This window comes from Berghia stephanieae, chromosome 1, assembly GCF_034508935.2.
Source record: "Berghia stephanieae isolate SIO BIC M18660-M18661 chromosome 1, UCSD_Bste_1.3, whole genome shotgun sequence".
NCBI lineage: Eukaryota > Metazoa > Mollusca > Gastropoda > Nudibranchia > Aeolidiidae > Berghia > Berghia stephanieae.
Genome location: NC_088360.1, coordinates 80,512,848 through 80,527,588, shown reverse-complemented (window position 1 = coordinate 80,527,588; position 14,741 = coordinate 80,512,848). Strand labels below are relative to the sequence as shown.

General features: G+C 35.1%; 1 protein-coding gene across 1 annotated transcript in view; it reads right to left on the bottom strand.

Annotated features, from left to right (window-relative positions):
- LOC144958560 (RNA polymerase-associated protein RTF1 homolog) overlaps positions 1–14,741 on the bottom strand; it is a 35,143-nt gene that overhangs the window by 6,644 nt on the left and 13,758 nt on the right. Inside the window, exons 8-13 of the mRNA XM_078890622.1 lie at positions 12,444–12,534; positions 11,822–11,904; positions 9,832–10,027; positions 7,937–8,014; positions 6,815–6,936; positions 120–255 (exon numbers count right to left, since the gene is read on the bottom strand). Of these exons, the coding sequence (XP_078746748.1) occupies positions 120–255; positions 6,815–6,936; positions 7,937–8,014; positions 9,832–10,027; positions 11,822–11,904; positions 12,444–12,534 (706 nt within the window). The remainder of the gene's footprint in view (positions 1–119; positions 256–6,814; positions 6,937–7,936; positions 8,015–9,831; positions 10,028–11,821; positions 11,905–12,443; positions 12,535–14,741) is intronic.

Below are 14,741 nucleotides of genomic sequence, written 5' to 3'. Positions count from 1 at the left end.
GAGATCATACAGTGATCATACAGTTTAAATATTTAAAAAAAATCTTATCAGCTAATGTCATCAAGTAAAAATTGATTAGCTAAATATTGGCTACAGAGCAAAGCATGACACTAACATACCCTTTTGACCAATGTGGGTTTACAATGTCGTCGGGTGAAAGGATCAGCTTCAGCATTTTTCATTTCCGCCACCTCCAGTCTGAAAGCGTTCTCAGCTTCCACCATGTTTTGCAGTCGATTTCTTTGATTGATGTAGCTATATTTAGTGAGAATTAAGAGAGACATCTTTAACTTTATATAACTATGATTATGTTTCAGATAAATAATCTTTCATTGATATTAGCTAAAAACTGAAATAATAATAATAATAATAATAATAATAATAATAATAATAATAATAATAATAATAATAATAATAATAATAATAATAATAATAATAATAATAATAATAATAATAACAGTAGCAACAGTAACAATATATATATATATATGTGATGTCGCGCGACGGTTTGGTCTGGAAGGTACATCTGGCTGAACTGAGAAAACAGCCATTATATCTAAAAAGTGACTTGAAAATTCAAAATGCTTTCAATTTTTGATTTTTAAAGTTATTTTTCTATCATAAAATTGTACATTTTTAATTAAAAACGGTCTTGAAGTATATAAAATTAATTTTTAAAGAGAGTATACCCTGTTTTTCAACCATTGAAAGAGGGATCATCTTGACATCCGTTGACGACTCTTTAAGTATGGCAAAAGGATGCCAGTCTGGTAACCTATAACTTTTTCTCATAGGGGAACTCCATTACTCCCTTCGAAATGCTATTTTAAGCCCCTTGACCCCATCTTGTGGTCAAATTATATCCTCAAAAAGAGTGTAGACAAATTCCAGTTATGTTAAGAGAAGTAGGCCATGCAAGGTTAACAAGGAAAACCCCTCGAGTCCTTCTCTCTCATTGCTCCTCAGAATCATATGGTCATAAGTTATGCAAAATGGCCGCTTACCCTGCACGGATGTTGTTTGAGTTGATGTTGCAAGAAATTAAAATATTTTGCTTCAATATAAAACTTAATTTTATGAGATATTTGACAAATGAATAGACTAACTAATCAGATTCGGTCGATAATTGCATTGAGTAGGTCAGAGGCGAGGAGATTGTGGATTTTTGGGCGTGAAATTGGCAATGCACTTACCTCGAACGATTCGTTGAACAAGTGTTGTTAATGGAGACGGGAGGATGGAATGTGGGGATGAATCAAATAAAGAGCGAGTGGATAGACAGAGAGATAGATAGAGATAGCTATGGTGAATAGGGCGAGACAAAATGAAGTGTGATTATGAAATGAAAAAGAGAATGATGGAACAGGAAGTAGGTTGAGAGAGAGAGAGAGAGAGAGAGAGAGAGAGAGAGAGAGAGAGAGTTATGGGAAAGAAGGAAGGAGGAGGAGAGAGAGGGAAGGTGGCATGGAGAATGATGATGAAAATAAAAGGAAAAAAAAGAGTGGGTGAGGACCCGTTCCTCTCTGAACTGTTGACCCCCCCACCTCTCCAATAGTTCCATCAAATTAGAATACATCGATTGAGTAGGATAAATTATCGTTGAGCTGACACTATTTTCATTCCTTTGTTTCAAGTCTGAATTGTTATATTGTTAGACTGACTCACAGCCTTTCAATTTTCAGTCAATTGATCGTAATGCCTCGGCTAATTAATTTGTGAAGACTTTCCAGAATTGCAGATCTTGTGAAATAGTGCAGATATCACATCTAATTTTAAATAAATCTTGCACTATTGAAATGGATAAAAATATATGTGCTGCTTGTTTTCTTGGGGTTTTTTTTTCACTCGAGAGTCAATTCACAAAAATAACATCATAAATAAAACAAGTACTGTGTAAAATCAGATGGAGCGAATTAAAAATAAATTGACACAGATGTTAGTCACACGCTATATAAAAAGCATGACAACTTTAATTATGATAGCTCAAATATAACATACCGTTGCTATGGTGATGTGTGTAAAATATTTAAGTGCAAATTTCTCTGAATTTTGAATCTGAGATTTGCAGGAACCTTCCAATTTCAATCTTGTATAACTCAGCGAAAAATTATGGTACATCAATGGAACAGGTATCAAATTAAAGAGAAAAGAATGATCTATTCAGAAATGTCAAAAGGTCAAAATGTCCAAAATGTACCTTCCGGACCAAACCGCCGTGCGACGTCACACATATATTTATTTTATCTATTTTTTTATAGAAAAAAACAAAGGTGATGCAAATTAACATCATCATCATCATTGCCTTTTTCACCCTGGGTCAGGGTATAGGCCACAGACAAACAGTTTCCATCCTTCTCTATCCTGAGCCAACTTTTTTATCTCATTCCAGGTCTTACCACTTCTCTGTATATCAGCTTCTTTAATTCTTCTCCATGTTCCTCGTGGCCTTCCCCTTGATCTTCTACCCTGAGGGTTCCAGTCCAATACTTTCTTTGTTATAGTTGAGTCATTCTTTCTAAGCGTGTGTCCAATCCACCTCCATCGTCTTCTTCCTATTTCCTCTCCCACTGGTTTTGCAAATTAACAACTAACCCCAAAACCCAATCAACATAGCAGGATCTCCAGTTCAAGATGTAAACAACTTCAGATACCTAGGCAGTAAAATTAGTGATACAGGAGGTACAGAGGAAGATATTAAAGGCAGAATAAGTAAAAATCCAGCAGACTTTTGCCACCATGTCGCCCACTTGCAAAGCAACAGCTATCTCTAATGCAACTAAGCTTAGAATATTCCCCTTGAAACATGTTCTACTGTATGGATTGAAAACCTGGAGGGTCACAAACACTCTTATTCACAAAATTCAGACATTCATTAACAAATGCATCGGTAGGATTTTGAAAATCAGATGGCAAGACCACATCTCCAACATAGAATTATGAAGGTCAAACCAAGAGCATATCAATACCCACATCAGAAGGAAGAAATGGAGATGGGTTGGTCATACATTAAGAAGGCCAGGGAGCAATGTCACCTGCCATTCCCTTGATTGGCCGCTTACGAAGGCCTCACCTGGGAGGCTACCAAGAAGATGGTCAAGGACAGAGGTAGATGGTGGATGCTCGTAGAGGCCCCATGCTCCACAAGGAGCGAAGAGGATTAAGTCAAGTAACTTAATATATATATATATATATATATATAAATATTTTTGTATTTTATCCTCTTGTTTGAGTTAAAGCTTGTGTTATTCACTGTTATTCAAAGTCTGTATTACTCCTTTAATCAACCATATATTTGAGATAAGATCAAAATAATTCAGGTCAATTTTAGTTGACAGAAAATAAAATTGCTACATCAATAACCAGGAATGATTCTGTGGGTGGCTCTTAAACATTAACAACATTGTTTTTAAGTCACTGCGTGGCATTTTCCCCTCTGAGCGGTATTTCAGTGCTAGGTCAACCTGACCCCATTAGTGGGGTCAGCCCATGGGTGGAACAGGTAGCGGTCAGTAGGAATCTGTGATGCCACTGATGGTAATTAATTGCTGCAATATTTCATGATATTGCTCAGTTGGTAACATGAATATGAAAATTGTTCCCTCACCACAAGCAAAGCAAGGTTTTCTATCATCATATGCCATGGTTGATAATAATGTATCCTCTTAAGGCTGCTCATAAGAGAGGTGTCAATGTAGTGGTTTTTGAGATATCAATGAAATTAATTTGTTGTAATTAGCATATCAATAATTTAATTCCCAGCGGCAGAAAATGATTGAAACAAGCATCATTACAAAGTAAAATTGATGATCTTGACACATGCCAAGTTTTGTTTTCCGGGCAGTAAAACCTTAAAAGATATGAATTTTTTATTGTAAATTTCATATTTGGCATGACTTGGTGAGATCCTTATTTTCTCTCCCATAGTATTCCATGCCATGAATTATGTCCAAATATCAGTTTAGGAATAAAATATAAACCATTAGACGAAAATAATACTAATATTATTTTTTAAGCATTTAACTGATTTAAATATTATGAGTTTTGGGCACATTTGAAAGCCAACTTTTTAATGGCTTGATAACTTTTTTCTATACTTAAATCCCTTACGATTCAAGTCAAAATTATTTTTTTTAATGACTGTTAGGCATTTTAGTTTGAAGATGTATACGGTACTGCTTTTGTGTGGTTGTCTCAGGAAATGCCGACTTTATAGTGTCATATAGGTGTCAACAAGATATGAAGTGAGTAGAAAAGTGCCAGAAGACAATAGAGAATAAAAAAATTTTTCGCGGCGGTGGTGGGGTTTGAACCTGCGACCTTATTGGTACGACAACTCCGCCTGGCAGGTGAGAGCGTGGCTCTACCGTGTGAGCTATCCACGAACACATAAAAATATTCGTTTCAAACCCAAAGTCATTTCTAGATCCCTCTCTCACCCACTTCTTGAGATCGCCGATTCGTTCACCACCATCGCGAAGTAATTTTGACCAGCAGTTAAGCTTAATAGCCAATATTCTCATCACAAACATATAACATAGAAACGATTGAGACATTGAGTATGCTCCGGTGTATGGGGTGAATTTTTAATTCAGAAAAGTGAGTGGAGCAGGCACTTATGTTGGTAACAACAAGATATGAAGTGAGTAGAAAAGTGCCAGAAGACAATAGAGAATAAAATTTTTTTTCCGCGGCGGTGGTGGGGTTTGAACCTGCGACCTTATTGGTACGACAACTCCGCCTGGCAGGTGAGAGCGTGGCTCTACCGTGTGAGCTATCCACGAACACATAAAAATATTCGTTTCAAACCCAAAGTCATTTCTAGATCCCTCTCTCACCCACTTCTTGAGATCGCCGATTCGTTCACCACCATCGCGAAGTAATTTTGACCAGCAGTTAAGCTTAATAGCCAATATTCTCATCACAAACATATAACATAGAAACGATTGAGACATTGAGTATGCTCCGGTGTATGGGGTGAATTTTTAATTCAGAAAAGTGAGTGGAGCAGGCACTTATGTTGGTAACAACAAGATATGAAGTGAGTAGAAAAGTGCCAGAAGACAATAGAGAATAAAAAATTTTTTCGCGGCGGTGGTGGGGTTTGAACCTGCGACCTTATTGGTACGACAACTCCGCCTGGCAGGTGAGAGCGTGGCTCTACCGTGTGAGCTATCCACGAACACATAAAAATATTCGTTTCAAACCCAAAGTCATTTCTAGATCCCTCTCTCACCCACTTCTTGAGATCGCCGATTCGTTCACCACCATCGCGAAGTAATTTTGACCAGCAGTTAAGCTTAATAGCCAATATTCTCATCACAAACATATAACATAGAAACGATTGAGACATTGAGTATGCTCCGGTGTATGGGGTGAATTTTTAATTCAGAAAAGTGAGTGTAGCAGGCACTTATGTTGGTAACAACAAGATATGAAGTATATATAGGTGTCAATGTTTAGGGTATTCTTGCATGTTGAGTAAGTAATATAATGTAAGGTCAAGTTCTCCTTTTGTGCACAAGTGAATGTGTTAACTTTTATAGACTGAAGCGTCCAGATATATGTGGCAGTGATTTCCCAAAAATTAAATGATCTTGCTGTGGTATGCCTGTGGTGTTATACTGATTTGACTCTGGTTGTTATTCAATTGTTTTATTTCTAAATTTGACTAACTGGAGTTCAATGGTATATCAGATGACTTTATAAGACAATGACGAAATGTGTATTCTTGGAGGAAAGGAGATGATTCTATATAACCTGTATGGACAGTGTGTTCGGTTTGAATGTAGTTGGTCAATAAGGAGAAAAAGGTTACTACTTGGAATAAACTATATGCCCTCATAATTTTGAATCCTCTTTTGTCCACATACTATGTCCGTCTGTTTGAGCAAATCATTTAATTTAACAGTACCAGGCACAGTACCAGTGCTTAGTGTTAGTTGTAATTGATGATTGATACTGCAATATTTGTAGCAGTAGCATGTCCAGTAACCTTGTTGGGTGATTGAATTTTTTCTTGTAAAGAAGTCATACTTTATAGGCAGATTGATAGTAAATTGAGATATTGACATCATACACAATATTGGTTTTTAGTCTTTACTGGTCAATAAAATATTATCTTTATGAGTTATTTTACCACATAAAGACATAAATCATACCAGTTTACTGTTATGATCAACACAACTGTTTGAAAGGAACGGAATTGGTAAAAACAATATACAGAACTTACAAAACCATGAATAAATCAAGAAAAGCAACTGCCAATATGATAATATTGCACAGGAACATAGATGCATATATGTACTTTTGATATTTATTAAAATTATTGAGATACTGCCGCTGAGTTTTGAATAACAAATTTTTTATTTAAGTGCACCATAATTTACAAGCACTTCAAATTAGATCGACAATTTGTGATATTCAAAGAAAACTATTAACCACAAGAATGTCAAATTTTCACTGATGTTTAGAAAGACAACTGATTTTTCAAATCAAAATAATGAAGTGAAAGAGTCTGTTATTGTTTTCCCGCTATACAGACATATTATAAGACCATAAATATCCATAATTGCCCCCATTGGTCACGGCAGTGCCTGATACTAGTTGAACTCCAATGACCCCAGGCAGGTAGCGAGCAGGGAGGGTTATCGGTCCCTTGGGAGTTCCAACTGAAATAGCGCTGATTCCACGCAGTGAAGTAATAAACCTCAATGAGCATACTTAACGAGTGGGTAGATGCTCGACAATCTTATGATTTATTTGTTTATAAACCAAAATATACTCTTTAGCCGATCCACTCTAGCGACTCTCTAACCTGATAGAATTGATATTAGATGTCCTCCGTCTGTCTAACTCCTGTGCCCTTTCCTCCAGATCTTCCAGCTCCTGTTCCAGCTTAAAGGACTTAGACTGATCACCATCTATGTCAGCTTGTTCCTGGGACACACAATAAAATTAAAGGCCAAAGTAATCACATCATTGCAAATGAGAAAATAAAATCTTTGTACAACTAGTGACTAGTGACATTGTTAAAACCTACATTTGACCTGACACAAACAATAACCATATAGACAAGGGCAACAGGCAACAATTTTTAAAAACTCATATCCTCACTTTCTCTCAATAATAAAAAATTAAAAAATCAATGCCAAGTTTCAGTCAGCACAGAATGCCAGTGTTTCGTGCTAATCATTTTTAAACATAAAAAAAATGAACAATATTTTTTAAAAAGCAGTCTAATATGCTACGAAATGTTGTCCAAGTAACTTGGCCAAAATCTTTATAGAATGGGGGATAGCCTACTTGCCCTTAAAATGAACAAAATCTGCATCCATTGTTGGATAAAAGAATAGCATTTATAATATTCAATTCGTCCTATCAATCAATGGGTCTGAATCAAGTCATAAATCCCAAATTTTTGCAGTAAAAAAAGCATATCTGAAACATTTTTCAGATTTGTTAATCATTCATTTTCATTTCCAAACTCAGTCCAATTTTATATTTAAAAAAACGAAACAACAAACCAACCAACCAAAGCAAATGCATCCAGGCATAAGCCATGGGACAGAGAGAATCATTAAAAGTGCACAAAATGAAAATCACAAAGATCTGAAAGCAAAGTGCACCCCCACCCCAAAGAAAAGGTTTTGGATAAAACCCAGAAAGTGGTCCTTCAGAGCCATTACGGCCCATGGAGCTAGAGTTTGTCCGGTTTATATAACATTAAATATCAATTGCGTGCTACCCTTTGGTCAGCATGCAAAGTAGTTTCTGCCAGGTCTAACAGACACAGCTGAGTGGCCATTGGGGGTTCAGAAAAAAAATCTTGACTACAAACGAGATCAATCCTGGTCCAATTGCAAGTAAAGCGAGTGCTCTACCAACTGAGCTATCGGGTACCCTAATACTTAAGAAAAACTGTGTTCAAATATTTTACCTTAGCTTTCAGAAGAGCAGCCTTTTTCACTGCATAATTATGTGGATTCTTACGGAACTTTTGTTTCTCTGCAACAATCTGAAAAATGAAAGGAAAAAAGAAAAACCAAAGATATATCTTAAATCTTGTCTAATTTCTAAAGATAAAACAGATTTTTTTAAAAACCATCATAAAATAATAAATAGCGGAGCATCAAAATGAAAAAAGAATTACAAATATAATTTGATTTGTTCAATGTATCAGGACAAAAGTGGCCCAAAAAAATTTTTTTTAAGAAAAAGGAAGAAAACGAGAAAGCTGTCCAGTGTATAAATGTGAGACATCTACCTCTCTATTATTGTAATTGGTGATCACTTCTCTCAAATCAAACTACCATTTTCTCTTTCTAAAGTTTTGGTTAGAAGGAATAAAAAGTCAAAAGAATAAAAATTTACAGAACTGACAACTGCCAAATAGTCATGGGTGGGGTAGTCAAGACTGGACTCAGTAAGTAAAATCCAATCGCTGTGACGGAAATGACAGGCCTGTCAATATCGTTGGGTGTTTTCAGCTTTGATTTTTATCAATTTTACGACAAAATTTTTTGTTGTTGTAGAAGTTGCGATTTGGATTCTATTTTATTTGCAGGAGGATATCATGGATATTGCACTTTGTTTGGTAAAAATCTGACAAAAATTATAACTTTGGTGATGAAAAATGACTTTAATGACAATTAATGTGAACATTAAAAAATAATATGAATAATTTAAATCACCATTATTTGTGGCCCGATTTTGTAATTTGTCGTATAAAATTTTACTGTAATCAAGAGATAGGAATTTCAGAGTTATTTTTCTCTGATGCAAAATTGTTACTTTGTATTTTTTAGCACCAACAAAAATGTTTGGTAAAGAAAAATCTCTCCCTCTTTGATCCACTACTACCGTCTATTCTTGTAGAATGGTGAGTCAAGTGTACCAAAGTCTTCAACCAATCACAAGCTCTCTAATCGGTCACCCAAAACAAAGACACGACTAGCCATCAAGGTATTACGCTATTGTTATGCAAAAAAATTTAACACCTTTCTGAGTCAGCCTAATAGTTAAAAAATATAATTGTGAGGAATTTGAAAGTCACATTATTGAAATCAGCTTGAAAAAAGAAGAACATTGGTCTTTATTTCAGAAAAAATCGGTTGAAAATGAACTGTTTTACGAATAATTTGATTTTAAAAAGTGCTTTTGTTTGTTTTAGCTTTTTTTAAAGCAACTTTTTTATTTGTTGGCCGATTTTCTTGATATTTATATCATTATTTGTATCTCAATGAGACGAGATCAGTGATATACTTTGTCTCAAATGTAACTAGAAAATAAATTGGCTTTTTTACCTATCAGCCATGCCTGGCTAATATATTCATCAAGGTGGTGATTGTGACACAACTATGAGACGACCATCCTCAAATGCTTCAATGGTGACTCAAGGCATGAGTTGAAGCTGTTGACATGTGAGCCGTCAGAACGACCAATCATTGAAGGGTCAAGGTTCTTAGGACCAATTGTTCTTAGATAAAAAAAAAACTCAGGAGAACAAAAGTTTGAAATATGGTGATGAACAGACCTATGAAATCGTTTTTGGGTGGAGTTTAGTCATGACCGACCATAGAAAACGAAAATGCGATTGCAGACATCAAAGGGTAGGCTTATATCATCAAAGGATACCTAATGATTGACATGGCCATATAGGGAACTCATTATCTACTCCACCGAAAATAATCTGAACACTAGAGGGTTAATATTAATTTAAATCAAGGTTAGCAATTAATATGTTAAACCAATTTTCAGCAGTAGATAAACTCAAAGAATGAAAGAAAGAGAAAAAGAGAGAAAGATAGATTGATAGATAAAAACTCTAGTCACCTCCTCTATGTCCTTGTCTTTAATCTTATAGTCACGAGCCTGTTTCATGTCATCTTCCTTCCTCTGTATATCATCCACAGTGGGCAAGGTGAAGTCTCCCTGTTCCATGTAATCTTTCCAGCGCTGGAACTCTATGTCTGTGAAATCTTGGTTGGACACAAACTCCAGACGGTATACACGCTCTGCTTTGCCATGCCTATTTTCATGAATAAAATGAAATAAATGAAGTATGGTTATAACCTTGATAATGAGCATGAGGTATCTGAAGTTGTTTTTATCTTCATGAACTTTTAGTCACAACTGATAAAAATTTCACAAATATGCTTATCTATCTTTGCTTATATATATATATGTATAAACAAACAAAACTTTATTACAAAACTACCATGCCATTTCCCAAAAGATAATGAAGTCAACTACTAAAGCTTCATCTATCTCCACCCCCCGTCCACTTGAGGACATGAGTCTATCCAATCTGAGCAATGTAACAAAACTTTATATCCATTGAAGATGGGATATGCTGTTACTAAATTGAATTTGAATCGATTTGCAAAAATGAAAATAAATAAATACCATCAAGCAGTCTATCTTACAGTATATATGGTTTTGCCACTAACCACCACCTAAAACAATTTGTTTAAACTTGTTATTGCAATACATAAAGCATTCTGACTTTAAAATTTGGTTCACCATTGTAGGAATTCATAGGATTAGGGGAAATTAAGATCTTATGACACATATTTGCTAGTGATACCAAAAACAAAATGAATGCACTTTGAAGATGATTTTTTCACAAAATAATGTCTCACAGCTTGAAATTCTATTCTTTTATTTAGAAGACGACTGTCTAGTTATGTGTTGCAATCTTTAAGAAATGTCTCAATACACATCTTTTCTCTATAAACATTTACTTTTAAAAATGGGTAGCTATTCTTTTTTTGTCTTTCAATTTTATTTTCTATTGTATACAGTCCACTCCAGATAATCGCAAATCGGTTAATCGCAACTTTCGGTTAATCGCAACATTTCCCAAGAAACAGAATTAATTCTATATAAAAGTCACTGGTTAATTGCAACAAGCTTTGGTTAATCACAATAAATTTTTGACCTCAAAAAGTGGCAAATTTTCATGATTAAATTTTGTCATCAACGAAATCATGACAGGTTGAAGAATCGAGAGTGGGCGGGGTTTAATGCTACAATAGTGTGTCACCATCCTATTAGAGACAAAAGAGGGCGGGGTTTGCAGTACGGGCTTGTGAGGTCATCAGTGACCATTAGATAGGAGGCAAGGGGGCTGGGCATAGTCTTGACAACAGGTAGACAATGACAGTTGTAAAGAGAGACTGAACGATATCCTTTGTTTTGGGATTATCAACTTTGTATTGTGACCTATGGGTTTGGTGAGAGCTTTTTGTCTCTCGTCACGGCTTATCTCTTTGACTCTTACAAACATTGAGAACAAAAGTTAATCCAATCTGTATAAGATGTCAGCTTGCATCAAAAATGCCTTTGCTTGCCAAAATCCATACAGACCTGCCATATGGTTTGTGTTTCAATCAAATTGCTCAGTCTGTGTGGACTAGGGACAATGTTTGCAACACTGGTTTGAGTTTACCTTATACATATGTGCAAAATGTTGTGACTGTGAACAGGAAACTCAACTTCTGTAAATTGCAACTTCGGTTAATCACAACACTTTTGCTGAACCCAAGGTGTTGCGATTATCCGGAGTGGACTGTATTGTATTATGATATATGTGTAGTTTTATGCATGTCTCCATTATCTTAATCGTTCAAATATGTCAGTTGTGTATGGAGACTGCAGTGCAGTAGCATTAGGTTTTTTGTTTGTTTTGTGTGTCTCTTTTTATGTACATGTGTGTGACTATTCAGTTATCTGATCTTATAAAGTGTTTTTGAGGCCTCAGCAAAAAGTTTTAACAAATGTGATTATAATCATTATCAAGTGAAAGACAGAACTAACTTACTTTAATTTCAAGCCTTTGTTTGTCCTTGTTGTTCCAAGCTGGTATATCTTGGCTGTTTCAACCACATCTATAATTTCAGCTACCTGTTAAACAAAGAATGAAAGCATAAAATAAACAAAAGATCACAAAAGAACGCTAGAACAAAACAGTTGTTCATCAAATCATATAAAAGAACTTCTATTAGCCGGGGAAACCTTGTATAAATATAATAACTTACAAATGTTATAAATGTCCTACTTTTGAGAAGAAAAAAATAAATATTAAGAATAAATAAAAATTTGCCCTGACAGCCAATAACCATTCATCTCAAAATTGATAAAAGATGACCATTGTCGCATGAAAATAGAAATTTAAAGGATGAAAATGAGAGCTCAAGCCGGCCCATTTCTGAAAATTTAATTTTTTTAAAATGATCTTTGAGAACTTAGGCTTAATCTTAGTCTAATCATTTTTCAATGTATTTGCATACACTATGAATGAATATAAAGTTTTATAAAATCATAAATAACCCTCACTATACAATTCAATGACAAATCCTATCATCCAGCTTAAGGTCATCAACCAGCCTCCCGAAAATGATTACAATCATATCACAATGCACAAAGTGACCAATTGCTCTTACCCTATATACTGGTTTTCCTTGGTTGTTGCCAATACCAATCCTTACAAAGCATCCAACAACAACTTTCTTGAAGAAAGGCATATGACACCATCTGTTTTTCAGATGCATAATTATGCAAAAATTATTCTGCAGCCTTACCTACAAACACGATTATGTATCTGATTAAATAAGGTAACTACAAGCAAACATTCAAACCTGTAAATGTTGGAAAACAGAAAAGTCTGAGCTCAAATTTGCTTTAAACACTTCTCTCAATAACTTTTAGATCAGCACAACTATTGTCAAAATCTTCTGGTTCTTTGAAATTGAGGCAAATGAGATTAAGATTTCAAAGAAAACATCGATGGCAAATCCAAAATTCAAAAGTCAACAGTAAAAATGTAAATAAAAGGGAACTGTGTTTTCAGTCCACCAGTGGACTGAAAACACAGCTGTGTATTCAGTTCACCGGAAATAAAAAATATTTTAAAAGGACCAATTATCGTCTATACTTGTTACTTTAATCGATAATAACGACATTGATACTGAGCCTATTGTAGGTTAGGCATCATCAGAAGTGGACAGGCATAACATTTATGACAATTTGACGGCTTAATAATATCATTTACAGCGTTTTATTTACTCTCGAAAAGTCTTGATTGAGAGTTGTTCGAAATCGGGAGCCTGAAATAGACAAATTGTTACCATGGTTGCCAGATAGCCTGGCGAATTTGGCCAAAATTGGCCACACAGAGAATAATGTTTCTATAATTAATTTAAAATTAACATTTATATCTATTTTTAATGTTTCCTAGTCCGTTAGAATTTTCATGATTATCAAAACCGATGAGTTTTCCAAGGAGATCAGAGTTTTAGTATTGTTTGCCCAAGTAAGGTTCTATTTGGTCACTTTTCACATCGATCACTGGCCTCGAGCACGCCTGTGTCCTCCCTTGGCAAAAAATTCTTAATTTTCAAGTTCAACACGTTGACGCCTTTCCTGGTGACTCGAGAAGTTTGATCGACCTTTTTTTTTTTTTTAATTATTTACTTTTACTCACTTTTAAGATTATTATTTTAATTTAGAACACAGTGAGACGTCAAAATGTATTGCCTTGTGTATTTCTTGTACGTAGCAATATGGATCCGGAGAAAAACTAAACAAAAACGAACAAACAAAACAAAACCAACCAAAGTTTTAAAAAAAAAAAGATGAAAGAAAAAGAGAGAACAACTTTATAGTTATAGGGACTTGAATGTGTTTAAGGGAGCGTCAGAGAGAGAAGGGGGGTGGGGGTGGGAGAGATTAGAGATAGAGAGAGAGATAGAGTATAGAGGGAGAGAGAGGTTAAGGACTGCTTTGTAGCTACTTGTACTCGATTTTTCTTTTTTCTTTTGGTTCCTATCCTTATTTATAAGGCTACAGCTTGGAACACTTTTGGTGTAGACAATATCGGCGTGAGCAGCAAGGAAGATGACTCTACATTCTTTTAAGGACTCTTTTGTTTTTAAAGGTTTGATGGTGCTCATAAATATTGAGGTCATTTTAGGGCTAGTAGAAAGGAATAAATGGGATACCAGTCAAAAAAAATATAGTTTTACAAGACATGATAGACGATAAACAATAGACCAGCCCTACAATTCAAAAGACAAGGATGATTTTGAGAGAAAAGGATCTTGGAAGGAAGAAGACAAGGTCAAGACTGCCTGGGGTGGAAAGGGGGGGGGGGGGGAAGGCCTCAAAGCACAGCCGTACTCGAGGCCAGTGATCGATGTGAAAGTGACAAAATAGAACCTTACTTGGGCAAGCAATACTAAAACTCTGATCTCCTTGGAAAATTCATCGGTTTTGATAATCACAAAAAATTCTAAAGGACTAGGAAAAAATAAAAATAGATATAAATGTTAATTTTAAATTAATTCTAGACACATTATTCTCCAAAATTGGCCAGGCCAATGGCTATCTCGCAGCCACGGTAAGAATCTCGTCAATGTTTGATAAATCGATTTCGAGAATTGAGATCTATTTCAGTCACCCGGTTTCGAACAACTCTCAACAAAGATTTTCGAGAGTAAATAAAACACTGTAAATTATATTATCAAGCCGTTGAATTGCTATTAATTTTATGCCTGTGCATTTCTGATGCCTATAATAGGCTCAGTATCATAGTCGTCACTATCGATTAAGGTAAGTATAGACGATAATTGCTCCTTTTTAAATATTTTTATTTCCGGTGGACTGAAAACACAGTTCCAAATAAAAGCCCTTCTTCGTTAACTTTGGCTTCATCCAACACCAGTTTCATTCATTGCAATGTA